Below are 27,709 nucleotides of genomic sequence, written 5' to 3' on the forward strand. Positions count from 1 at the left end.
GGACTGATGAGCCATCATGTGCTTAGAACAATGCTCACTATGTGGTCATCAGTATGTGTTAGCTGTTATTACTGATCTAATCACTCCAGTTTTGAGAGCTCATTTAAAGGACATAAAGCAAAAGATACCAAGCCTCACAGGTGAGGAAGTTCAGTTTAGTGTTAATGAGAAGAGCACAGCCTAGAAACAACCCAAATGGCCATTGATGGGGACACAGCCAAATGGGCAGTTACCCAGAATATTCTACAGCATAAAACACACTGTCTTTTTAAGTTAAAATTCCAGTCCATGTACTTCATCTAAATGTCTTGGCCTACCAGGTTAAACAAAAATGGTCATTAAGTAGCTTAGCAGTGGAGAAACTCAACCTGTGGCCAAGCAGCAGGTGAACAAAGCAGAATAAAAATGGCAGGTGCTGGTGGTGGTGACTATAAAATACAACTCCATGTGGACAAAGACCAGAACGGACAGCACACCCAGAAATGCAGCTACTGCATTAGGATGGTGAGACCAGGGCTGATTATTTTTCTTGCTTTCAAAGTGTTTTTTTTTAATTGTTACATCATTTTTTCAATCACAGTAATAATAATAATAATTTTATTTTGAAGCACTCACCATGGTCTGGAAGCTTGCGATCAAATTCTGCATACAATCATGTTTTACTTGGCTCACTTAGTGTAGGAAGACTTTCTCTACAACTTGGTTTAGTTGCCAGGATTTTATAATGGGGAGATTTCACATCAAACATCCAGATTACTGGCTTGTCTTGAGAAATCAGAAGACCCAGCCTGATCTCTGGAAAGGCAGCCATCGACTCCTAATGGGGGGCGGCTGCCCTTGAGATGGGCTGTGTGTCCCCAGTCTACCGTGGCCTCCACCAAACCCTGACATGAGGCCATGTCGTTCTCATACCCAAAGCATCTGTCACTTCTAATAAAAGTTTTTGCTATTCAGCCAAGTCCCCTAATGCCTTTCACACCCAGTTCCATTCACCCACAACTTTTCAAGACTTCACTTCTTGCTGAAAGGGATTTGCATTGGCCAAGGATTATAAGTTTAAACAAATTTCTCTCTGGATTTCTAAAGAGCCCACCAGCAGGGCCCCTTCCTAAGTGAGAACTGTACACTAATCGTGTACCAGATACCCCCCCAAACAGAAAATTCACCACCGTTCTTCCACTGCAGGCTCAAACTAAATTTGAGATGAAACCAGGAGCTGCAGGCTAACAGTAAAATCCAGGCCCACCTACATGAAATTACACAGCAGCTGGGGTGGGAATGTAAGATACCGTATGCACTGCAAAGAGGTCACTGAACCAAATGGAATTTATGAACACCATAGGCTCAGTCACTTAGCAAGAAACATTTAAAAGACTTTTAATTAGAAGCTGTGTGGCCCAAAGGTGGTTCATCAAACTTCAGAATTTTAGCAAAACACAGTCACGTTTGGATGGAATTCTATTAACCTCTTCCCTGAAACTAGATGTCGTATTGTCAATCATCATTTTCTTCTCAAAAAAACATTTTGGGGGGCCAAGTTTTCCAAAATGCTCCCTCACCCTCTTAACTGGGGGGTGGACCCCATGTCAATCTAGTGACTAAGAAATAGCGTGAATTGGAAGTTCGGCACTGTACCATGGAAGGATTGATTTCACTGGGATCCACATACATCCTGCTGACGTCATAGAGGGAGTTTATATCTCTTTCCTGAAAAAGAATAGAGAACAATAAATGGAGCCATCCAAGCTCCCGGGACAGCCCTTACTTAGAACAAGGATGCCAGGCATCCTTGTGGTTTCCTGCCCTCTAGTAGAAGAGCTGAAACCTCACAATTTACTCACCTTGCGGGTGGAGACAGTAAAAAGCTATTAAGCTCCCCAAAACTTGGAAATTTTACCCCAAAATGAGAGCGGCCCCCATGTGGGCCTGCGCTGTGCCAGGCACTGTGCTCCTTTCTAAGAAAACAACACACACCCTGAGATCCAGTGGTGTGCTGGAGCGAGCTCACCACTCTTCCTGACCGCCACTCAACGTGGGCAGCTTGACGCTGGCCACCGTGGGAGTATTTACACCACAGAAATTGGCAGATGCCACAAACCAGGGCTTCGTTTCATAGAGAGGTGGGTAAACCTCCACCAGCACACACTGAAGGTCCCTCCTGCCCTTCCTCTGCCTCTCACTGGCCTTTAGCCCCACCAGCCACATTTCTGTCTCGTGCCCGCCTGCTCCCCCACTGGCTCCCCCAGAACTGGTCTCCTGCACAGCTTCTCAGCCAGTCCGCTCCCTGGGCTCCCCTCTCACCCTCTGCAGGAGGCCTGCTCCCACCTCTGTGGCCCCAATCTAACGAAGTGCCCCATCCCTTAGCACACCATCCTGTTTTCTCTTCTTCACTGTAACTCACCCTGCCCAGTGTGTGTGTGTCACCCAGCTCCCTTTTCTAGAGCCCAAATTTCCCAATGCCGACGGTGTTCCACCGTACTCCCAGTATCTAGAACAGTTCCTGGCACATGGTTGGTGCACAGTAAATCTCTTTTCAATAAGTTAATGACTCTGTCTGATAGGAACTGAGACACGGTAATCAGATCGGCTGTCTTCTCTGCTCAGAACCCTCCAACAGCTCAGACTAAAAGCCCGTGTCTCACAGTGGCCCTACTCCACACAGTTCTAACCTTATTTAGTGCTGCCCCCCGCCCTGGCTCACTCACCAGCCACAGCAGCTTCCGTTCTGTGCCTCAGGCCTGCTCTCACCTCCGGACCTTTGCACTGGCTGTTCTTTCTTCCTCATAGCTGCGGGCTCCCTCCTCCACCTCCTCTTGTGTCTGCCCACACGTCTCCTTGTCAGCGAGATCTTCCTGAGCACCCTTGAGAAGTGCAGCCCCTTCCCCATCACTCTATCCACTTATCCACCCGCTCAGTGTGGTTTTTCTCCGTAGCACTTATCACCCACCAGCTGATGCATGCTCTGTATATATTTTTAAACTTCATTTGTTGTCTGTCTCCCCTACGCTAGATTGCAAGAGCCCAAGGGCAGGTCTTTGTCCACGCTGTGCAATTTTGGACGTAGAGCCGTGTGGGACACATGTCAGTGCTCAAGAAAGGTTTGCTGAACGAACAAACAGATGAATCGTCACCTCAGACAAGATATTCCACCCCATCTCGAGTGAGACAACCACCTACCATATTGTAGCGCTCCAGGAGCTCGGGGGTCACAGGGTAGCGCAGTTTCATCTTCCGGTAGAGTGCGTGCTTCTCGTAGTAGCTGACCAGCTCCACGAGGCTCTCGAAGTAGGCGGAGGTGCCCAGCACGAAGTGCCGCCCGTCCCGGCTAATGCGACAGTGCTTCACCTTGCCCCTGGCCCTGGGGGGAGACCACAGGGTGCTGACCCACCCATCAGAAACAGCCGAGGGGACCAAATGAAGGAAGAGCACACAGCCAGCCCCCGCATGGAAGACAGTGACGTCGGCCTTCGCAAAACACATACAGAAGAACCGGCACCTCAGAAGAAACACTTCACAGTCACTCAACAGCTATGGCTCCTCTGGTCCGTCCCTTCCTCCCCAACTACAGGACTTGACTACACAACACCCCAGTGTCCAGATCAGGGCCAGCAAACGATGGCCCACAGATGAAATCCACCCCCCCTCCTGTTTTTGTAAATAAAGTTTTATTGACGCACAGCCACGTGCATCTGGTTTATGTACTGCCTGCCTGTGGCTGCTTTCACTCTGCAACGGCAGAGCTGACGGAGCAGCGGCGACAGAGACCATCTGGCCTGCAAGGCCTAAAATAGTTATCCTTTGATCCTTTGTAGAAAACAGTAGCCCATCTCTACTTGAGAACTCTGGGACTTGATGCCCAAATCCTTACATCTTATCTTTAGTGGCCCAACTAGTGCACAAATGGAATTTTTTTTTTTTTCCAAAAGGGGAAACAAATCTTTTATTTCCTCACCTATTTGAAACAAGAGGCAGAAGAAAATCCAAAAGAGAATAGAATCCTCAGTCTTAAGAAGAGAAATATCTGTGGAAAGTAAGTTTGACCCTAACTTTACACCCAAGAGCATCTTTAAAACTGCAACAGAAATAGTTACTATGCTCAAGCTACTTATCTTTTAAAAATTCTGCACCTTAACAGACATTTTTTACTGTTTTAAAAAATACATCCCGGGGCTTCCCTGGTGGCACAGTGGTTGAGAGTCCGCCTGTCAACGTAGGGCACACGGGTTCGTGCCCCGGTCCGGGAAGATCTCACAGGCCATGGAGCGGCTGGGCCCGTGAGCCATGGCCGCTGGGCCTGCGCGTCCGGAGCCTGTGCTCTGCAGCGGGAGGGGCCACAACGGTAAGAGGCCCGCGTACCGCAAAAAAAAAAAAAAAAATCCCGTTAAGCCATTTCTTCCAAAACTCCTACTTAAAAAAAAAAAAATGCTAGGAGACTACTTCTTCAGTAGCCTACAGGCAATGATATTTTATTAAATATTTATTTTAAAAAAGAAAAGAAATACTGCTGAGTAAAAAAAACAAGTTGCAGAATGAAACTATAGTATGATCCTATTTGTATTTTTTTAATGGAACAAAATACCACTAACAGAGTGGCACTATATATTTTCCACAGGTACATACATATGTATGTAAAAAAAAATTTTTTGAGTCACCAGTTACAAAACTGCTTTCTGCCAAAACAAAGATTGAGATGGCAAAGACCACAGGGGGCTTTAGCTTTCACTGCAGTATCTTAATTTTTTATAAGGCTAATATACTTACGTAGTGAAAAATTAATTTTAAAACTTTATACAAAAGCTCTACAGGGCAGGGAGGCTCTGGGGTACTGAGGTTAAGAGCATCAGTCAGGTTCTGGCTCCTTCCCCAGGTAACCTCCCTGAGCCTCAGTTTCATCATCCACAGATCTGGGGATGCACAGCTTCTGTCTCAAGGTGAGTGTCAGGACCGCTGGCCGTTAGGTAACCCAGGGTAAGCCCTTTGCAATGTGTCTGGCACCCAGAAGAAACTAAAGAAATGAATGGTTGGGAAAATATAAACAGCCAAGCCAAAACTTCCCTGGGAGACAGAACAATCAAAAGGGGAGAACAGGGCTGGAGTAAGAGCTGTGCTTTCCAGCCTCCCGGACTGTGCTGCTAGGAGCCAGTGAACACTAACGCCTGAGGGCTTAGCTTCGCGATGAAGCCCCTCATCCCACGGAGGGGCGCCTCCCACCCGTCACACCCGGAAAACAACCTCGTCTCTTTGCGTGCATTTGAAAGCAGACACTTCCCTCCTGTGGAAATCTATACAGAAGGTCAGTATATGTTCCCAGGGCCTAGAACGGCGCCTGGTACAGAAGAAGTACCCCCACAAATATGTGGGGGGAGGGAGCAAGGAAGACGGGGAGTCACTTGTGAGTCCTGTGATGACACCTCTCATCCCCACCAGACCACTGGCCTCATGGGAGCAAGGGCTGGGCTGTTTTTATCACTCCTGAGTTTCTAGACCTGACACATAGCAGGTGCTTATCAAACATTTATTGATTCCTAAAAAAGAAAACCTCCAGCTCTCGGGGTGCCTCCAATCTCATGGGGAGGACAGATGTGCAAGCAGAACACGGTGGATGTCTATAAGCTGAGATCCATCTGGGAGCCCCCGCTTCATCCACGCATTTCCAGTGACCCCAACCTCATCGCCAGCTTGAAGGTGCCCAATCAGAATCAAGTTACCGGGCTCAAGCAGGGGCCAGTGGGAGCACCTCACAGGACTCATCCTCTCTGTGGACACTGTCCTGGCACCTCAAGGTAAAGTGAGAACAAAGCCAATGGAGCGTAACACCGAGACGCTCAGAGCTAGTCAGTCTCCTGTAGGTCACAGACGAGGCTTGTATCCGAGTGTGTTGGAGGCCAGTTTCACCTCTTGAGCATCTCAGCCTGTAGCCACTAAATCCCCACCTTTTTTCTTTCAGCCTCTGAGTTTGGTTTCTGTCCCTTGCACCCGGAAGCATCCTGACTGACGACAGACTATAGCGCAATGCGACCCCCAACACCCAGCCCAGTGCCTGGTACAGCACAGATTCAATTAAACACATCCAACTCCCATCCAGGAGAAGCAGACACCATAAAGAGTTTGGGGGAAAAGAGCAAAGACACCCCTCTGTTGGCAGCACAAAGCACAGAAGAGCCATGCTGGATGGAGCTGGCACACAGTAGGTCCTCAGTAAACAGCAGTGATAATCACCATCACCCCCCAGGAAGGCAGCTCAGGGGTAATGGGGGATGGGGGCAAATCCAAACGCCCTGAGGGGCAGACTGAACAGGAGCCAAAGGGGACGGGTGAGGGCAACAGGAAAGGAAGGGCAGGAGCAGGCTGGCACACCGGGGCCCCTACTGTGCAGCCAGTAGCCACCTTCACCCTGGGCAACCGTGGGCCCAGAGCGTCCAACTCCTTCCATTTTTCATAAGAAGCAATCTGAATTTCCAGGTAAAACTTCTCAGTCTTTAACATCACCATGCAGGCTGAGCAAAACACCCAGAGGCCCAATGTGGCCCACAAGCCTCTTGCTTAGACCTCACAGTAAAGCACGCAGGCTTTGGAGGAGGACAGGCCTGAGTCTGAAACCCTGACTCAGCCTAGGATGAGGCTGTATGGCTTTAGACAGGTCAGTTAACCTCTCTGGGCCTCCTTTTCCTTACTTGTAATAACTGGATCTACCCCTCATGGGCTACCGTGATGGCCTCAAAGGCAGCCCAGTGTCCCAAACATCGGTTAGGAATTCAATATCTGGTAGCCAGCATTCTATTACCATCATCAAGAATACGCAGGGAGGGCTTCCCTGGTGGCGCAGTGGTTGAGAGTCCGCCTGCCGATGCAGGGAATGTGGGTTCGTGCCCCGGTCCGGGAAGATCCCACATGCCGCGGAGCGGCTGGGCCCGTGAGCCATGGCCGCTGAGCCTGCGCTCCGCAACGGGAGAAGGCACAACAGTGAGAGGCCCGCGTACCGCAAAAAAAACCAAAAAAAAGAATATGCAGGGAAACCCTGAAAATGGGGAGATGGAAGGAAAGTATGATGCTTTTGGTAGAAACTGGAGGAATTGGGCATCTCGGGGTAGAATTAACATACAGAACCACCGTCCTAGAAGTGGTTGGTCCACACAACCTTCCCACTGGCAGTGGGGTGTCAGCTGTAGATGGGAGAAAACAAGAGCTAAAACATCACCCATCTGGATTGCCAGGGCTGACTGGGTTCAAATTCCAGCTCCACCACTCGCAGACTGCATGTTTCAAGTAGGTTATTTAATCTCCCTGTGCCTCAGTTTCCTCCTCTGAAAAGTAGGGATCACGGTCATGCTGACCCCACAGAGTTGTTGGAAGATGAGATGAATTAATATAAAACACAATGCTCTTGAGAATACAGACCGGTGCCCAGCACACTGAACGCACACATCAGTGTAGTCTGCTTTTGCTCTTTATGATTGTCATCGTTGTGGTTGACACCCTGGGTGGAGGACACAGAGCTCAGCCTCCGCCTGCAGTTCCCCCTTTGTTCTCCACACCTGCCCTTCCCAAGCCGTCTCTGCAGAGCACACAGTGGGCTCCAGCCCGTGCACCTACCTGAAGGTGATGGCGTAGGAGTCGGTACCTTCCCGCTTCCGGATCAGGAAGGCCCCGTCCCGGGGAACCCGCATCAGCATGTCCTCCGCTTCTCCACGGCTCAGCCCATCATAGTACCACCTGCAGCACAGGGCCAGGAAAATGGCCAAGGGAGAGGCCGCTGAGACTGGCAGCAGAGGAGGAAACGGTGGGTTCCCGGGATGCCTGAGACAGGGCCCCGGAACCCACCACGGAAATTACACAGTGGGCCTCCTCATCCAAAATCACCTCTGAAGACTGCAGTTTTTAAAAAGATCACCCAGACACAGTTTGGGTGAAGCGTTCATGTAGTGGGTCTGCTTGGAGCATAAGCGAATAAATCAACTTACATCTTTACCACCACCCCCCAACCCACCCCCCCGACCCAAGCATCAGCGGGTGGCACAGTCACCACAGTGTCTCAGAACAGCAGAGGCAGAAAAGATAGGGAATAGGGTTTTAGGTTGTTTTTAAAGATGTGAAATAGCAAATTTTAGGGCAATCCATTTGAATAAGGACAAGAAAAGTAAAAAATAAAGGTGCCATAGCTACATGGCCTCCTGTGAAATGTGCATTTGAGCAGCCTTCTGCTTAAAAATTACTCTTTTCTTTTCACAACTAGTTAACCCTTTGCAAGGCCTAACTGATACTCACTTTACAATTATTTTTTCGCTTTCAGACCAAAAGGAATGAGCTTGGACAGAAAACGGTAACACCGGGCCAAAATTATCTCTAAAAATCAAAGCTCAAGACCTCAGGACCACGAAGATAAAGGAGAAGAAAGGAAAGGAGAGGAGGAGGGAGAGGAGAGAGAAACAGGCCGTAGGTAACCGGACAGCGGCCGCCCTGGGGAACTGCAAGAGACCCCGGTGGGCCCAGGTGAGGCGCCTCGTGGGAATCTGGGCCCCAGCACACCCGCCAGGCTGGTGTTTCTGATCCGTGAAGGCAGTCGCACCCCCAGGGCACAGGGCACACGTACGGCTTCGACTCGTGCGGGCTGGGGTTGGGAACTGGGTCGGTGAGCCGGAGCTCGAACTCGGCACAGCGCAGGTGCGTCTCGCTGTAGTGCTGGATGAGGGCATAGATGCTGGTGAACATGAGGTTGTCAGTCAGGTAGTACTTCAGGGTCCCACCCTCCACGGTGGAGCGGATCCGGCAGTGCTGGACGCGGCCCGACCGCCTGCCGGGAGAGGGACCACGTCAGAGCCCAGGCCCGGCCGGCGGGCCCTTCCCGCAGCCGGCGCGGCAGAGAGCACAGGGTGGGCCAGAGCTGTGGCCGGGGCCCCCAGGGGTGGACGCTATGTGCGGCCACACAAGCCTCCGTCTGCTCTTAGCACTCACCCAGCGCTTTCACACAAGTTGATACTTGGGGCTGGATTCCAGACCATCCTACCTACTTCCTCTACCTGCCGTCCCCTTTCACCTACGTAACTGTGCCTCTGGAGCCAGACAGCCTAGGTTCCAATCCTGACTCTGCCACTGAGGAGCTAAGTGACCGTGAACAGGTGACCTGTCCTCTCTGAGCCTCACTATTATGACCCTAGTGGTCAACAAGGACAATGATAGTATCCTCCTCACAGAGATGTCCTAGGGATGAAACGGGATCATACACAGAACGTGCTCGGAACGCGGCCTGGTACGTGGTAAGCATCTGACAGGAGTTAGCTGTCGCGATTGTTTGTATGTTGTTAATATTAGAACTTTTATCCTTCAGGTCTCAATTTAAACACCACTTCTTTCAGGAAGTCTTCCTGGATTATTCTCCCAACATCACACTAGACCCCTCTCTTACAGACTTTCATGACGTCCTGTGCTTTTCCCACTGCACTTGTCAAAACGAGAATAATGTATCATTTGCCTGATTCCTTTTCCACTGTTCATCTCCCTCCCGAAACTCTGATCTCCATCAGGACGAGGACCCTGTCTGTCTGTCACTGCTAAGTCACTGTGCCTAGCACAGAGCAAGTACCCAATAAATAAATCTCTTTTAATGAATTCATGCACAGATGACTGAGTGAGTGAATGAGCACACTCACTACAGCCTCACCCACAGTTCTGTCAGGCCACTTGACAATTTTAAATAGTGCACTGAAATATCGCTACTCTTGTTGACTACGTTTTGGGGCCCTCACCCAAGTCTTGCCCCACACAGCTCACTAAATAAAGTCTGGGTTTCCAGCCCAGCCCCACCCAAGTGTGGCCTGAGCTGGCACCACTTGCCTCACGGCGCCCCATCCCACCAGCTGCGAGGAGAAGGCGCGTGCCCCGGGGAAGAGGGCCATTACCAGAAGGACAGGGTGTAGTCATTGGGGTAGGTCTCGCTCTCGCGCACCAAGAAGGTCCCATCCTTGCCCCCCGTCTCGGCGCAGTATTCCTGCAGCAGCTTCTCGGCACTTGTCCTCTTCTCCACCTTCTTGTGGAACCACTTCTCCCCAAAATGCAGCTCCGTGGGGGCTATATCCTGGGCCGCAAAGAGAGGAGGGGTTTCTGAAAACCCGGACCAGACCCCCAGTATCATCAGACTGGTCCCTGTGTGCATGCTGATTCCTGAATAACAGACTGGACTGGGTAACAGACCAAAAATGGCCTCAGCTCGCTTTTACCCCGAACCCCGAGAGGTCCGGGAAGCCAGCCTCCACTGCCCTCCCCACCCCCCAGCCACCTACTCCTGACACTTCCCCATTTGTGGTGGCCTCCTGGAGTTCTGAGTCCTGGGGTAAGGGGTCCCCAGTACAGCCCTCAACTCTACTGTACAGGAAGCCTGAGAGCCATAATACCCTGGAGGCTGCACTCAAGAGATAGTACCAAGGATGACCAGCAGCCCAGGGGGGGAGGGCATGAAAGCCAAGAACCAGGCTAGTGGCTAAGGCTGGACAGGACATCCAAATGTCCCCATCCTCCCCAGGGAGCACAGGCCAAGCCAGCCTTTCGGAGAGCAGGAAAGACACCTGAACCTCACTGGCTAAGCACATGGGCCAGCCAGCCAATCAGAGAAGAGCCAGGCAAGCCTTGGTACCCAAAGAGGCAGCTCCTTGGACTGAGCATGTCCAGGCCTGCCGGCCACCGGATGAGAGGAGCATTATAGGAGGTCTCCACCTACCGGGGGCTGTTCATCTTCCACAGTCTGTTCAATGTCATCACTGAAGGACAGCTTGGCATCAGCAATGGCACAGTAGTGCCGAGTCCATTTCTACAAAGTAAAACCAGCGTTAGGGCTTCCCCAAAGTCTCTGCTCCATCAACTCCGAGGCCCAAGGCCCCTGCCTGGCATCACCCCAGCATTCACTGGGGACTCGCCTTTCCCACATTTGTAGCCATTTATGGTGGTTTCACAGAATTCGATCCCCTGTGAGACATTTCTTTTAAAACATCTATTTATTCTGGGGTTCTTTTGGCATTTTCAGGACTTCTTTATTCAGTGTGTCTAAGGGTAGACACAACGTAATATCGTATTGGTTTCATTTGAAGGCTTTTATGAATGATGGGATTGTTTTCTGTGTGTGTGTCCTCATGACTGTCTTTTTCTATTTCATCCATTTTTTAAGACTTTCAGGATTTCTCAGCCAGCCTGTCTAGAGACCCTTTCTTCAACATTTAAATATGACTTAATTCTTTATTTAAATTTCAACCATTTTTAATTTTTATTTCTAGAATATAAGAATAGACGTGTAAAAATATACTCAAATGCAGAAAGACAAACATAATATGATACCACTTAATATGTAGAATCTAAAATATAATGCAAATGAACCTATACACAAAACAGAAGCAGACTCACAGACAGAAAACAAACTTAGGGTTACCAAAGGGGAATGTTGCGGGGAGGAATACATTAGGAATATGGGATTAACAGATACAAACTACTATACATAAAATAGATAAGCAACAGGACCTACTGTGTAGCACAGGGAACTATATTCAGTATCTTGTAATAATCTATAATGGAAAATAATCTGAAATACATACACATATAACTGAATCACTTTGCCGTACACCTGAAACTAACACACCATCGTAAATCAAATACACTTCAATCAGTGAATCAATGAATTGATCAATACCTACTCAAATGGATTGCCATGTTAGGTTATGGGATATGAGAAGTGGCATTAACATTCAAAATGCCTCATTCCCATCAAAAAATAATGTTTCCTCGGGACTCCCCTGGTGGCCCCGTGGTTAGGACTCTGCGCTTCCACTGCAGGGGTCCCGGGTTGGATCCCTGGTCAGGGGAACTAAGATCCTACAAGCCATGTGGCTCGGCCAAAAATAACAGTAATAATGTTTCCAGTGGAACTGCCTCAGATTGGAGGACACTAAGGAGTTAGGACAACGGATTGCATTATCACATCCCAGATTGCATCCTGGGTCAGAAAAAGGACATTAGTGGACAAACTGGAATAAGGTCCACAAATTAGGTGGTAGTATTGTGCCCAGTGTTCAATTCCTCATTATGATAATTATACTCTAGTTACACAGAATGTTACTATTTGGGGAAACTGGGTGAAGCATGTATGAGAACTCTCTGTGCTTGTATGTGTGTGAGAATCTAGAGTATGTTACACTGAATATAAAACTGCTTCAAAGTAAAACACTAATAATGCAAAAGAAAAACAGTTTCCTTAAAATGACAAATTCACTTGGCACAAAACGGGAGTAAGACAGGAATCCTCCCGGAGCTCTCCAGCAGGCCGTAACGCGCTCAGGGCCTGAGAAGGGGCGCGAGAAGACGCACCTGGTCGATGGAATCCCACATGTACAGTTCACCCTGCTGCTTGTGTTCGTCTTTCTTGTCCTCCATGTTGACATCCACGTCGCCTCGGGGGCCCAGCTTCTTATGCTGAGGGGAAAAATACACAAAGCCTGTCTCCCTAAGACCCAGGTTAGGATCTGTGAGCCAGCAAACATTCATCTACATCAGCCAAGAATCCACCGGATCGTCCCACCTCAGGGTCTTTGCATTGTCTGTTCTCTCTGCCTGGCTTCTCTCTCACTACACTGGCGCTCTGTGCTCGGCGTCACAAACTCAGAGGAGCTTCCCTAAAAATAGCCCACACTCCCCTTCCCACCCAGGTCACTCTCTAGCCCCTGGTAGTTCATCTTCACGCTCATTAGCCTAAGCGTATCTATGTATCTATCTGTCTTCTGTCTTCCCTGCTAGATTATAAGCCCCATGAGGGCAGGGACTTTGTTTTGTTCCCTGTTGAACCTCCTGTACTAGGTTAGCAGATAGTGCTCGATAAATATTCAGTGAATCAATGAGGTGCCCGCATTCTCCAGCACACAGAGGGCAAGGCAAGATCACAGCCAGTCCATGGGCACAGGCTGTGCAGGGCAGTGGAAGGCACACTGGGGATGTAGATTTAGAAGACCTGGGTGCAAACAGCACTGCTGCTGCTTTATCGGCTGTGTGACCCTGAGCAGGTGGCCGCACCTCTCTGAACCTCTCATGTCTCATCTGCAAGACTAAGAGAATGATTACGACAACGTCCGCCTGGGCGAGTTCACTGACCACCCATGTGGACTAGCCTTGATAAATCCCCATTGTGGCGACCTGGTGGAGGGAGCTCAGGATTGGGAGTCAGACCTGGGCTTGAACTCAGGGCCTATCACCTTCCTCGCTGTGTGGCCTTGGCTGCATGACAATCTGTCTCAGTAACTTCCCCTGTAAAATGGGGGTAACAGGGACTTCCCTGGTGGCCCAGTGGCTAAGACTGCGCACTCCCAACGCAGGGGGCCTGGGTTCGATCCCTGGTCAGGGAGCTAGATCCCACACGCCACAGCTAAGAGTTCGCATGCTGCGACTAACGATCCCGCATGCCGCAACTAAAGATCCCGCATGCCACAACTACAGATTCCAAACGCCGCAATGAAGACCCAGCGCAGCCAAATAAATAAATATATTTCTTAAAATGGGGTAACATAGCCCCCCTGTCCCGTAAGGCAGTGGGCGTGTAGGATACCTGTAAATAGTGCAGCATGACATAAATGTTCCATTTTGTTCCATCTTTGGCAGGAACTAACTGTGTAACCTCAGCTGAGTCAACCTCTAGACCTCAGGGTCCTCACCTGTCAGGTGGGCTGGGGGCCCGGGATTATCCGTCCTGCAGGGCTGCCATGAGACTGAATAACACTGACGACCGTGCCCAGCCCAGTGTGTGGCACTCAGTGACCACGTACAAATGCTACTTCCACCCCTTTTCCCTGAAATTGAAAGGGCTGAACCAAGAGGTACCACAGGTGGGGCAGCGGGAGCTCTAAAAGGAGTCTTCACACCCTAAAACAAGCGCTGGGAAATCCCTGGGGACACGCAGAGAGCTGTTCTAACAGAAACAGAGGGAAGCCACGGGGGAGCTGGGAATAGAGAGATGCAACGAGGTTCCCTGAAGACGGACGGCCACACCCGAGGAGCCCTGGACGCCTCCACCGCCCGGCCGAGCCCCCTCTGCCTCTCATCCTGCCTTCCTCACGCTAGAAGCTTCCCTGAGCGTCTCAGCGGAACCTGCCCCAGGATCTTAGCCAATTCCTCCAAATATGCTGGTGTTTTGACCCCTGAGGGCACCAGCCTCCTCCTCTCTGGATGGGCCTTAGCCAAGCCCCCTCACAATTTGGTGTTTCTCTGTCAAGCGGTTTGTCTCCCTACAAGACCGTGACCTCCTGGCAAGTAGGAGATGTCCCCAATGCATCTTAGTGGCCCAGTGACAATCTAGGGAACATACCACGCGTTCACACTACCCCACCTTCACGGATGTCATCCCCGAAGCCGAAGGGCCTTCTCCCTTCTCTGCCTAGTAAATCCCTGTCTGTCCTTCCTACGGACCTGCCAGCTGTCACTGAAATCCACACTGCTCCTTCCACCGGTGGCTGCCCAGCTAGAGTCAGCCCCTGCAGATGGTGTGGTCATGTGACCACACGCAAGTTCTCACGCACTGGACGCAACAGCCCCAGGACTGTCCAACTGACGTCCCACCTGCTTACCAGGAATCACTCGCCCTGGACCCCTCACATTCCCGTTTCTAGGAGCTGGAACTCAATGTGCCTTGCAGCCCAGCATGGACCACACACAAGGACAGTGCCCGAGGGCAGAGCCTTCGCCAGTTCTGTGTCATGGACCCCCTCTGAAGTCTGGGGAAGACTACGGATGCCTTTCTCAGAATGTTTATAATGCATAAAATGAAAAGAGAAACCAATTATATCGAAATACAGCTACTAAGTAAATAAAAAATACTTGCAATATACTAATACATGTACTTCTTTATTAACATCTTCCAAAAGATCTACAGGCAGATCTAATAACCATCATAATTTTAAAGTAGTGACGAGCACACGTTATCTTGAGATATTGGCAACAACTGTAGAAGTGATATGAAATTATCCACGATTTCTGCTGGTGGCAAAGCCTCAAGCGGCTTGTTGCCAATATTCATAATGGAAGGAAATGTTAAGTTTTACCTACATGTTAATAACGAGGCACCATTTTTGCCCAAAGTTCACATGCCACCACCTCACGAGTTTTATCTGTGGACTCCCTGGGGGTCTGCAGAACCCCATCTGAAAACCCCTTCCCTGGGAGACTGCAGACCAAGATGAGAAGATCCTGAGTCCCCAGACAACCTCGTGGACCGGAGCTCAGAGCTCCTAGAATACTCTCCCGCACATCGAGTCTTGAACTTACACGACTGAAGCCACGGTCCATCTGGTCTCTTAACCCTAGTAATACACATGCCCAAACGTCACCCCTCCTGGCATCCGTGGTACGGCCGTCACTCATCCCTCCCCACAGCCACCCCTCGCCTCTAGTGCACGCAGCCCTCTGGGGCAACTGTTCCCTTCCAGTCCACCCCCCACGCGAGAACAGAGCCTGGGTCGCTGGAACAGCCCCAGCTCTGCACGAGGGCCTGACGCAGAGCGGGCCGTGGTGAAGACTGGCCAAAACAAACGCACAGAAGTGAGTGAACACTTCTGGGGCACCTGCTGTGGGACAGGGCAGTCCCAAGCGCTCCGCACATGTCCCTCCGCGTTACGCTTGCAGCACACAATCGACGCGGGTTCTGTGGTGAAGCCCCAGACCACGAGGACGCAGAGGCGGCGGGAGGTGAAGCGACCTGGCCCGAGTCAGGCGCGAGGTCAGCGAGCAGAACGGGGAGCCTGTGCCCCAAGCCGCCGGCTCTCCCCATGTGAGCAACAGCCCCGGGCCGCTACCTTGATGATGATCTTCTCCCGCAGCTGGCTGGGCGACGGCAGCTGGTCGGCACTGGCCTCCGTGGGCTTGGTCAGCAGCAGGTCGCCGAACGCCTCCTTGAACACCCGGGCCATGTGGCGCTGCTGCTCCACGCAGCAGTGCTCCTCGATGGACAGGATCACGGGGAAGCTGCGGGCGGCGGGGAGGGAGGGGCGCTCAGCAAGCGGGCCGGGGCCTCCGGGGCCAGGGCGTGCCCTGTGCTCTCGGCCTAGGGGGACGCCAGCACTCAGCTGGGGCTTCTCGGCAGTGACTTTGGCCAGGATGGAGCCCGGGGTGGGGTGTGCATGTGCGGGGGGGTATCTGTGCCGCTATGTGGGGTATACACGTGTGTCTGTACGTGGAGAATATACGTCTGATCATGTGTCTGTGGAGAGGGTGTCTCTGTGTCTTTGTGTTCCGGGGGTGTTCTATGCGGGCGGTGCCTCTGCACGTGAGCATCTGTGTGGGATGTGCGTGAACGTACATGCGTGTGCGCTGGGGGTAAGGGGGCGTCTGCGCCCATCCGTGGGGGACTGCCCGTGTCTGTGGGAGGGTGTCTCTGAGTGTGTGTGTGTGTGTCCATGTGGGGTGTGTCTGCAAGGGGGGTATGTTTTTGTGTGTGTCCGTCCACCCAACCCTAGCTGCCTTCCCCTTAAAGGTGAACCAGCAGGAAGGAAATCAGCCAACCGACCTCGAGGTGACAAAGGCATGGTCTTTGATGGCCTGCACGACATCATCAAACTTGATCTTGGTGGTCCGCGTCCAGCCGTGGTAGATGATGGGCTTCCCGTCAGGCCCGTCCCAGCAGTCCACTGAGGGCAGAGATGTGCAGCCTCAGCACCCGCGCCTCCCTAGTCCAATGAGGGTGGCCACGCTGCCCGGGTGACGACCGTGCCACCAGCCCCGGCCCCCGCACTGGCTCAGTCACCAGGACCCCGGGGCCAGACCCGGCATTGCCCTCAGGGGCCACCAGCATGAGGACACGTGTTACCTACGCAGTTACAGGAAGATTTTGGTCGTCTAATTAAAGGTCCCGCTGTCCAAAAGAAACGAAATGTTTCTTTTTTAACAAGAGATTTATCATGTGTTTTATCTTCTGATTTGACTTGTCTAAACCTTGGCTTGCTTTTTCTGCCAGAAGAAAGAATACAGAGCAATGGGAAATTTATTTTTAAAGATTCATGGTGGGTTTCCCTGGTGGCGCAGTGGTTGGGAGTCCGCCTGCCGATGCGGGGGACGCGGGTTCGTGCCCTGGTCCAGGAGGATCCCACATGCCGCGGAGCGGCTGGGCCTGTGAGCCATGGCCGCTGAGCCTGCGTGTCCGGAGCCTGCGCTCCACAACGGGAGAGGCCACAACAGTGAGAGGCCCGCGTACCGCAAAACAAAAAAAACAAAAAAACAAAACAAAACAAAAAAAGATTCATGGTAAAAAATTCAGACCAAACTAGGTTATGCAGAAGGTGAGCATTCCCTATATTTTTGACCCCCAGAGGGAATAGGAGCTCACAGTTTCAAACTTGATTTTTTCACATTTGCTTTTTCCTAAGGGGGGAAAAAGGCATAAATTAAGCAACACTCTGTAGGAACAGCTGCCATCAAGGTCTGATACCGTGATGGATGCTTTTGATAGAACTGGAGCCCACATCAGTGGTCTGTGCCTCTTCTCAGCCCAGTACAGCCATAAGCCTCTGGCGCTGAGTCGGGCCGGGGGCGAAGGGTGGGGGGACAGGAGGAAGCACCGGCCCCCGGCCACGTCCGGGGCCTGGAATCACCTCTGCCTGGGTGGCTGTGAGCAACTGGGGACAGAAGAATCAGGGCGGTGGCCGTGGCAGGGCCGTTGCTAAAGCACGCAGGGCGTCTGCTGCCTCGGACACAGCAGCCCAGAAAGAAGCCGAGGGACAGGAGGACAGTAAGGCCGTCCTGGCTACTGGCCTCCCAGCCCCTCCACTGTATCCGGACACTTTCTGGAGCCCAAGGTGCTGTGGCTCCAGCCTGGCCCGGCTCAACACCACTCCTCGTCGTGGCGACCTTCTCTTCTGGGGAAAGGTCCCCGGCTGGTGGCCGCGTGGCTCACCCCAGATGCTACAGGCACCTGCGTTCTCCCTCCATCTGTCCCGTGCATCCCCACTACTCAGGCCTCCAAACACACAAAGCATCCAGCAACAACACGGCCAGTCTCAGCCCGCCGACCGCATGGCCGCCAGCGCGAAGGGGGTACTCACGCTCAATGCAGCGGCAGCCCATCCGCAGACAGCGGATATAGGCCTCCGGGGACGACTCACTCCGAAGCTGGTCACCCGTGAGGTACCTGGACAAGAGGAGGTGGGTGGCTGTGTGGGAGCAGGCCTGCAGCTCAGGGCATCCCCGGGGAACTTCTCAGCCCGAGCTCCCAAAGGCCTGAGTTCTCCCTGTCTACAAAGACCCCCATTTAGGATCCGGGCCAGACACATGCAGTCGTGTGGCCGAGCCAGTCATGAGACTCAGGCCGTGACCGTGGGCTGTGAAGGATAACCATCCTGGCAATCCAAGTGTGGGCTCGAGAACCTGTGTTCTTTCGAGGAGAATTCGGTCAAAGGGTGTCAGGCGGGAGACTGACGTATGATGATAAATTAACAACCCCCCTGCCCCACCGCTGCCCACTAGGCCCTCAGTCTCAACAGGGCAGAGATGGGCCATCATTCTGATACCAGGGCCCCAGGCCAAGCACAGAACAGATGGGACTTACTACCCTATGAACTATGTCCACCAAAACTGACATGAAAATACCTATTTTTATCACTTTCCTCCTTACCACATTCCCCCTTTAAGAGTCTGTGGTGCTCAGCTGTTTTCTAGGTTTGGTAGAACTGATCATTCTAAGACACAAACTCAAACCAACGGACATGGTGGGGAAGAGAGAACCATGAAGTGAATTTGCCCCGGAAAAGGAAGGCACCTTCCAAAATGCCTGGAGATGAACTTAAGGGTCTTCTCTCCAACTCCTGCCTGGACTGACACTTGGTAAAGTACCAGTCGACAGCTCTCTGGATGCCCAGGACCCAAGGCCTCCACCCCCTCACCTTACAAAGCAGACTGAGTATCAGAATTTGAGTGTAACACCCATTTCTCCCTTCCCGTCTGCTCTTTTTTGCAATCAGGGCAATCTTCCAAAGATAAGCATTTGAGTGTGTTGTTCTCTGGCCTAAAGGCTATCAGTGGCTCCCACTGCCACTGCCCTCGCTCTGACCTCAACGATTCCACTCAAGCTGACCCTCCTGTCCTCCTCTCCTGCCACTCACCCTCCCACATTCTACACTCTAGTCCTACTAGAACCCCCTCAGTTCCTCCTGCCCCTGGACCTTTGCACATGCCGTTCCTCTGTCTGAAACCCTCCTCCTCGCCTCACCACCTGTTCTTCTCTCACCAACTCCGGCTCATCGTTAAGACACAAAGGAGGCCTTTTCCCCTCCAAGCTCATGAGGACGGGGCTGCTCCTGCCCTTTTCACTGCTGTATCCCCAGCACCCAGCAAGCACAGGGCCTGGCACAGGGCAAACTCTCAGTAAATATCAGTTCAATGACTAATTCAATTGCTTTCCTGTGACTACTAAGAGAATGAGATGCTCAAACAGTGCCAACCAGCTTTGTCGACTTGCTTCTTAGGGCCACAGAAAAAGGTTTATTATTGCAAAACCAACTGGGAAAGAGAGATGCATCCCCCCATCCTCCAGAAGCTTTCATATATTCCAATCTGAGCAGCAAGGGCCTGCACTCTGCCCACTGCCCACATGCTCTGCCAGAGCAGTGCACTTGAGCGCCCACCGTATTGCCCTTCACCTGCCTGACCCACTGCAGGCTCACGGTGAAACTCACGTGTTATGTGATGAGGAGATCCAGTAATGAGACAAGGGGTTGTTCATGTCCTGCACGTCCACCACGTCATACTTCTCGTCCCAAATGCTGTTCTCCCGGGAAAACAGGTACGTGAGGAACTAGGAGAGTGACAGACACAAAGAGGGGATCGTCACACTAAGGACGGGGGGTGCCGGGTTCTTCTGGGTCTGTGTCAACCCGGGGCGATGGGACATGAATATTCAACAGATGGTCTCCAGACCTCAGTTACCCACATTTTCAGTGCAGAAAACTCAGACTGCAAGAGGCTGTACCAACACACGTTTCATTGACCTATATTTACCTTTTTAATGTGTATCCTCAAACATTTGAGGCTACAAGAGTATATGCTGCCCATATATAAGTTTTAAGGCATAATAACATTATGAACATTTGTGAACCTACATGAGAAACGGAACATGCCAGTATCGTAACATCTAAAAGGCAGGAAATTTCATATCCCAATTCCTGACCCCTTAAAAAAAAAAATCAGAAGATTGAGTGACAGTGGGTAACACTCTGTTTCCTGGGACCCACGGTACAGGGGACTGGAGCTCCCCAGTGCCCCCTCACACAGGGCCAAAAGCACCGATTTCCACATCGTGCAGGAGCCCCATAAACCTTGGAATTTCCCTGCTCTGCTTGTAATGGTTAGAGACTCCCTGGTAGCACACGCCCCCTAGTGACAAAAGCAAAGATCCCGACCAGGCTATGGGATCAAATAGAGGAGGAGAAAAACCAAAGGCTGTGATGGTTCAGGACCTGGAAGGGAAAAAAAAAGAGTTCTCGACTAAGAGAGCCAGTCTCGGGGCATCTTACAGCAAAGCCCTCCAAGGGAAGAGACCCAGAAACTATACCTCGGAGGACAGAGACTTGCATCACAAAGCCACGCCAACAGGACAAGGGGCCCATTTACCTCATCCACAAACAGGAAGGGCTCGGCAGTTTCTCTCATCGTGTCATCAATGAACTTTGTCATCCGCTCACGGACTTTGTTCAGATCCTGAGCCCACAGCTCCTTAGAATGATAAAGAGAACAAGAAGTCATCAGAAAGAGGAACTGCAAAATTCTTTGCCTCTCAGGATCCGGTTTCAGTCGAAGACCGAAACATGGACATATTCTGCATGCACATGCAGTCAAGGCCTTACCCTGTGCATGGCAAACATTTTCCCTAAAGGACCAGAGAGTAAACATTTTAGACTCTGGGCCCCAACCACTCAATTCTGCTACTGTCATGCAAAAGGAGCCACAGACAACAGGCACACAAATAGCTGTGGCTGCGTTTGTAAATAAAACTTTATTTATAAAAACAGGCAGTGGGCCAGACCTGGCCCCTGGGTGTAGTCTGCCGACTCCTGCTCTATGCTAGTTCTTTATACGTGTTATCACAAGGAGGCGGGGAGCACAGTTACATCAGACCACTGGGGTTACTCGCCTGGCTGACGCTGGGCAAGTTACGCACCTTTTCTGTGCCTCCTCATCCATTACGTGGGAATAATGGTATCTACGCACAGAGGCTATGAGGGGCTGGATGAAATAAGGGTCTGTGCTTAACACAGCACCTGGTACACAGAAGGTGCTCAAACCATGGCACTGTGTGAGCAATCGCCATCCTCCCATGACATCTCATTTAGTCCAGAAAACTCTGCAGGTCATACACTGTCATCGTCATTTTACAGACAAGGAAACAGAAGCTCAGGACATCACATGACGATCCCAACTTCACACAGCTAGTAAGCAGGAGAGCTGGGCTTCCAAATAACTGAACTGTGGAAAACGGACATAGAATCAGTCCAGATCAGTGAAGCAGTGCTGCTCAGACAACAGTAACGTCTGAAAGATACATGGCCAGTTCAAAAACAGCTTCTGGGGCTTCCCTGGTGGTGCAGTGGTTGAGAGTCCGCCTGCCGATGCAGGGGACACGGGTTCATGCCCCGGTCTGGGAGGATCCCACATGCCGTGGCGCGGCTGGGCCCGTGAGCCATGGCCGTTCAGCCTGCGCGTCTGGAGCCTGTGCTCCGCAACGGGAGAGGCCACAACAGTGAGAGGCCCGCGTACCGCAAAAAAAAAAAAACCCAAAAAAACAGCTTCTGCACAGTCTCAGAACTTCAAAAGCCCTTTAGAAAAAGAATATATAACAGAAAGTAACTTTGTTTTCCTCTCCAAACCCTAAAACCCCAAATATTCATAGACAAAAGGATGACACCTGACCCATAGATTCAACTTTGACCCATGTTTTCTGGATTCCAAATATTCTAAAATCTCTATCTTTAAGAATCATAAAAGCAGATGTGCTACCAGACGTGTGCAGTTGGATGGGAAGGGTCAGATCAGGACGTTTGAAAGAAGGAAAAGCATAATGGCAGACACAAATGAGGTGGGTGCAAATCAACAATAAGCCTTGCTGTTCATCCTTGCAAATCTACTTGGATAAAGGACACCCAATAGCTGGGAGCTGGGGGAGCATCCAGTTCATTTGAATACAGCAGTGATGCAATCCTTGAATACCAGAACATGAAACTCAAATTGCAGGATACTTAATGCAAATGCCTTGCCAGCCCTAGACGCCCCCAAAATGCCAGAAGCTTCCTGCTTCCTTCTCCTAAAAAGCTTTCACATAAAAAAACACGGGTACTGGACTTCCCTGGTGGCGCAGTGGTTAAGAATCTGCCTGCCAATGCAGTGGACATGGGTTCGATCACTGGTCCAGGGAGATGCCACATGCCACAGAACAACTAAGCCTGTGTGCCACAACTACTGAGCCTGCGCTCTAGAGCCCATGAGCCACAACTATTGAGCCCGTGTGCCACAACTACCGAGCCCATGCACCCAACTACTGAAGCCTGCACACTCTAGGGCCCGCGAGCTGCAACTACTGAACCCGCATGCTACAGCTATTGAAGCTCATGCACCTAGAGCCCGTGCTCCACAACAAGAGAAGCCACTGCAATGAGAAGCCCACACACTGCTCGCCACAACTAGAGAGAAAAGCCCATGTGCAGTAACGAAGACCCAATGCAGCCAAATAAATTAATTAATTACTTAGTTAATTAAAAAACAAAAACAAAAACATGGGTACTTAGCTGCTATAACCTGGAACTGCACTGGCTGTAAATAAGAAATCTTCTGCCTAAAGGAGTTTAAAATATGAATAGTCTGGGGGGTGGGTAGAAAAATGTATCTACTTGGTGTGGGGTACTGAGTGGGGCAACTATCAATATAATAATGAAAATGATCAGCGTAGTGATGAGAGGAGCGAGCATGGTGAGGCCGTCAACACTGGGCAGGGGCAGCCACCGGGTCTGTGCTCAGCCTTGTCACAGGGTGGCTCATTTTGAACTCACACGAGCCCAGGCAGAACATATAATATTATTCTCCAGTTATATAAATAAGAAAGCTGAGGCTTCAGTCATGAATTAAGTTGACCTAATGATGAGCCCAAGACCAACGCAGGCACATCAATTCCGGGTCAGTCAGTGTCACCCATGCCTCCCAGGGCTGGACTGCGGCACATTCAACCAGCCCTCGGATGGAAATTCACATCAGTTCCAAGTTCTCACTTCTATGAAAAATGCTGCCATTATTTCTTTAGGATAAGTTCCTAGGAGAGCAATTATTTAATCCAAGTATATAAACTTTTTTTCAAAGTTTTCATTTTAATTGTGTATTGCCAATGGGTTTTCTAAAAACCTGTACTAATTCGCACACGAAGTGCTATGGTGGTTATTCCACATGTGAGCATCCACCACTGCCGACAAACGTCCTAGGTCACTGACTCTGATCCATGCCAGCATCCCACAGAGCGCGGGGAGCTGGGACATTCAGGGTCCACGAAACGGACGGCTCAGGGGCCCCACCCCTGGCAGCACATCTTGTTCCCATCACGCACACCCACACACATGCTCGTGGGCTGCCTGCGTCCCAACTCCCGGATGCAGGATCCTAACGGCCTGTACCTTGCTCCTGGCCCACAGCCCTGATCTCTGAGGGCAGCCCAGCCACGGGGCCAGTGTAGGGAAAGCCTGCGACCCTCCCCTGGAATAAAATTACTGAGCACGAGGTGGTGGATGCCAGGATATAAGACTACTTGTCTCTAGGAGTTTAACCGTTTAACTTCAACGCCTACAAAACTGAGTAACTCAGCGCAAGGCAGAGCGCAAGGCAGAGCGCGGCAGAAAAGCAAACAGCCTGTGCCTCTGTCTCTGCTTTACTCTCCTGGCAGCACCGCATCGTGCGTGTAATCGTGCTCAGCAGAACTCACGGATCCCCCCTCGGTTCACCCGCCCTGGGTCGTAGTCTCAGGCGGGGCAAGGAAGCCTTCTCTTGGTCACTGCCATTCACCCCGCGTGGGGAGAGCGCGACACCTCAAAGCCCTCGGTCAGCGCTCATCACGCACCACAGCAGCTGCCAGCTCTGCACCTCGCGCAAGCAGGCGTCTGTTCGTTATGTTCCCCACAATCAGTGACATCTGAACGTGGGACGTGTACTGCGTGACACTAAGAAATTCGTGTTCCTCGTTCATAACGGGTATTATGGCCATGTTTTCTAAAAAAAAAAAAAAAGTCCATTTCATAAGAGAGATGTGCTGAAGTATTTTCAAATGGAATGATACACAGTCCGGGGTTTACTTTAGAATTTGCCAGCAAAGAAATGAAGAAGGAAGGAAGGGAAGGGAGACACGTGGGTATGGGGATGGAGGATGGATGAAATTAAAGTGGCAGAATGTTCTTAACTCTGTAATCAGAGTGATGGGTACAGGGTGGCTTAGATGCCAGCTTGTCTACTTTTGTGTATGTTTGAGATGTTCTATAATACACAGTATTTTTTTAAAGTAAATGAACTGAATATTACTATGAAAAAGACTATATATTGTTATTATGAAAAAGTCTATTAAAAAACCTAATAAAGAGAATAAAAATAAATGAAACTCCAGTGATATAAATAAAAATTTGAAATAGATATGTGACTATGCACATATATACGTATTCATACACACACACAAAGATCAAGACCATCTTGTCTAATTCCCACAATTCTGAGAGGCAGGGTTCTCATCCCCACTTAAAGAGGAGGAAAGTGGGGCACAGAAAGGTCAAACCACCTGCCCAAGGTCACACAGCTAGTGAGAGGATGTCAGGTTTCTCTCACTCTAACTCAGTTTCTCAGCCGAGGCACTAGTGACATGTGGGGTTGGGTAATTCCTTGTTGGGGGGCGGGGGGCTGACCTGTGCACCTCTGGATGTTGAGCAGCATCCCTGGCCTCTACCCACCAGATGCCAGTGGCAGCTCTGAGTTGCGTCTGCAGCCATTGCCTTGGGGCAGAACCGTCCCCTAGAAAACCACTGCCCAACACAAACTCTGACTCAGCCACCAGCTCGGAGCCCACACGCAAACATTCCGGGAGACGTCCACATGTCATTTAAGGACAGCTGTGCCACCTTATCCCCCAGAAGACCCGCAGGCTCATCCACCTTAGTCACACCCTCCACGAGTCAGGGAAGGCTTCCTGGGGGAGCGACACCAGAGGTGAGCTGAGAGGAGGAGCAGAAGCCAGCAGGTGAGGACACCGTCCGCCCGCCGTGCGGTGCTCTCCTGCCCTTCCTCCAGCTGGGGCCTGGGAAAGGGGCTGATGAGAGGCCAATCTGATCCCAGAGTCTAAGCCCCCGAGGCGGCACTGAGCAGGGAGACGACACCTGTTGCATGGCGGCAGGTGGTGAGAAGGTGAGCAAGCGCTGGGGCAGCCCCACCCCAGAAGCCCCTGCCCTGCTGTCCTCTCACCTGCTGCTCATGTAAGAGAAACCGCTGGAAGTCGTGCAGGTGAACTGCGGAGGCATCCGGCCGGTCGGTGTTGCTGCCCTCGGGGAAAGGGAAGGTGTTGAGAGAGGGGCATCCAACAGTCAGGAGGCGATCCCAGCCAGCAGGACGGCCACCCAGACACCCTGCCGAGTGCCCCCCACAGGGCCAGGTGCAGGCTGGCCAACAGGAAGACAAAAGTGACCCAGGTGACATCCCTGACCCAGGAGGATTCAGAGGGGCCCTGACACCAGAACCTGGGAGAACTGGGCCCTGGAATCTACACCCAGCTGCTCCCAGGTGGCCCACGTGCAAGGCAGAAGGAAGGGGGAGGGAGGCAGGGTGGGCGGGCGGGCGGGCAGGCACGGACAGGCGTGGACAGCAAATGCCCGGGCAGGGCTGGATGTGGAGAGCGCCTGGGGTAGGCGATGCTGGAGAAATGACTCCAGAGTTGGCTGAGCCATCGAGGGCTCTGAAGCAGGAGCGTGGGCCAGATGAAGCCCCCAACTCTGGCGGACAGGGAGAATCATCTGGAACATGCAAGACGAGAGCCGTGAAGCGAGCAGAGGCCCGCTGCTGGGAGAGTTTTCCATTTGACACGGACCCCTTCACCCTGAATAAAGGGAGGTTCCACCTCGGCCAGCAGCTTGCTGACTGATGGCCTGGTGGAGAGGATGCTCACAGCCACCAGAAAACCAGAACCTCACTGGACTGGCAACCCTGTTCGCTATGGAAAGTGTATCCGGCAGAGCAGGGCATTCCGGGGAAATCTGTACTCTTCCCTGAGCACATGCAGCGGGGGTGGAAGGGGGGGGGTCTCTTTTGAAATACAGGAGATAAAACAAGCTTTAAGCTTTCTCTCTTTACTAAACACTCAGGGTCCAAAAGTCTGTTGTCTTTGAGTGCATTTCCAGCCTTCTTCCCTAACCAGCCTCATGGTCCAACAAGACTAATCTTTTCATTAAAATACCACATAAGAATTGGATTCATTTTATATACATTTTGGAGTCTTGGGGTTTCTGGCTTAGAATGTAACAGAAGGAACAGTTGCCAGGGCACCCTCATCAATGAGGGCTGCTTCCAAAAAGTAGGCCCAGGTCAGTGGGCCGCAAATCACACTCTAGGTGCTATTAACTCCATGACAAACATTTCTCCCAGGTAGACAGGCTTAGAGGACATAGAACACTTTATAATTAGGGGAATTAGTAAGTGCAGTAGAGGTCCTGACAAGTCCTGCAGCGCTTAGGTTTTAATAATAATATAATTATCACTATTTACGAGCCCTGCCATGCACCACAGGAAGCACTTGATATGCTTCAACTCATCTGAATTCAGTTCACTCTGCTTAGCCAGGAATTTCCCCAACTCACCTCTGGGAAAGGAGGTCCCGAAGCAAGCAGGCTTCTCTACAGAACCTTCTGGGTCACCCTCCCAACATTCCACAAGCCCTGTTGCTGTGCATGTTTATTCGTGGCACAGGCTTGGGATGGCCAGTTCCCCAACAGGGGGACCCCAGTGCCTGCCAGAGAGGTGACCTCCTGGAGTTCCAATGGCAAGGCTGGGGGGACCCACAAGGGCACCAATGCCCGGCACAACTACCCAGAACAACAACCCAGCAGAGGTGCCTCACCCCAAGATGAACACGGAGGAATCCTTTTTGAATTCGTCAAGAATCTAAAATAGAAAACAGAAGGAACACACGCATGAAACAAGAACGTTAGACAAGTCGAGCCACTTCATGCAAATAAACAGATTTTTTTGTTGTTAAAAAATTATCATTGTCATTTATGTGACTTGCAAATGTTCAAATATTTATATCTTTACACAAAAGGTGGAAGTCTTCCTCATCCCTTGCAAAGTCTTTTTTCTGAAAATCAATCACTCGATAATTTGGCAGGTCTCCATCTAGAGTTCGTTTTATGGATATTCTTTTTTTTTTTTTTTTTTTTGCGCGGTACACAGGCTTCTCACTGTTGTGGCTTCTCCCGTTGCGGAGCACAGGCTCCGGACGCGCAGGCTCAGCGGCCATGGCTCACGGGCCCAGCCGCTCCGCGGCATGTGGGATCCTCCCAGACCGGGGCACGAACCCGTGTCCCCTGCATCGGCAGGCGGACTCTCAACCACTGCGCCACCAGGGAAGCCCTGGATATTCATTTAATTCTATCTTATCATATTATATTACACCTACGTCTCCCAACTTTTTGCTGTTGTTTCA

The 27,709-nt window shown here is 51.1% G+C and overlaps 1 protein-coding gene across 2 annotated transcripts in view; it reads right to left on the bottom strand.

Moving 5' to 3' along the window:
- The window catches only part of PLCG2 (phospholipase C gamma 2), a 173,756-nt gene that overhangs the window by 41,289 nt on the left and 104,758 nt on the right, over positions 1-27,709 (bottom strand). For both annotated transcript variants that reach the window (XM_081216340.1, XM_081216341.1), the window contains 14 exons: positions 27,125-27,168; positions 25,480-25,552; positions 20,617-20,718; positions 19,683-19,801; positions 18,054-18,139; positions 16,523-16,643; positions 15,813-15,981; positions 12,346-12,450; positions 10,712-10,801; positions 9,897-10,072; positions 8,591-8,791; positions 7,594-7,713; positions 3,178-3,358; positions 1,636-1,707 (listed from right to left, as the gene is read on the bottom strand). In XM_081216340.1, the coding sequence (XP_081072466.1) occupies positions 1,636-1,707; positions 3,178-3,358; positions 7,594-7,713; positions 8,591-8,791; positions 9,897-10,072; positions 10,712-10,801; positions 12,346-12,450; positions 15,813-15,981; positions 16,523-16,643; positions 18,054-18,139; positions 19,683-19,801; positions 20,617-20,718; positions 25,480-25,552; positions 27,125-27,168 (1,659 nt within the window). The remainder of the gene's footprint in view (positions 1-1,635; positions 1,708-3,177; positions 3,359-7,593; positions 7,714-8,590; positions 8,792-9,896; positions 10,073-10,711; positions 10,802-12,345; positions 12,451-15,812; positions 15,982-16,522; positions 16,644-18,053; positions 18,140-19,682; positions 19,802-20,616; positions 20,719-25,479; positions 25,553-27,124; positions 27,169-27,709) is intronic.

The sequence above is a fragment of the Mesoplodon bidens genome, assembly GCF_964165515.1.
Source record: "Mesoplodon bidens genome assembly, chromosome: 18".
NCBI classification, from domain to species: Eukaryota; Metazoa; Chordata; class Mammalia; order Artiodactyla; family Ziphiidae; genus Mesoplodon; species Mesoplodon bidens.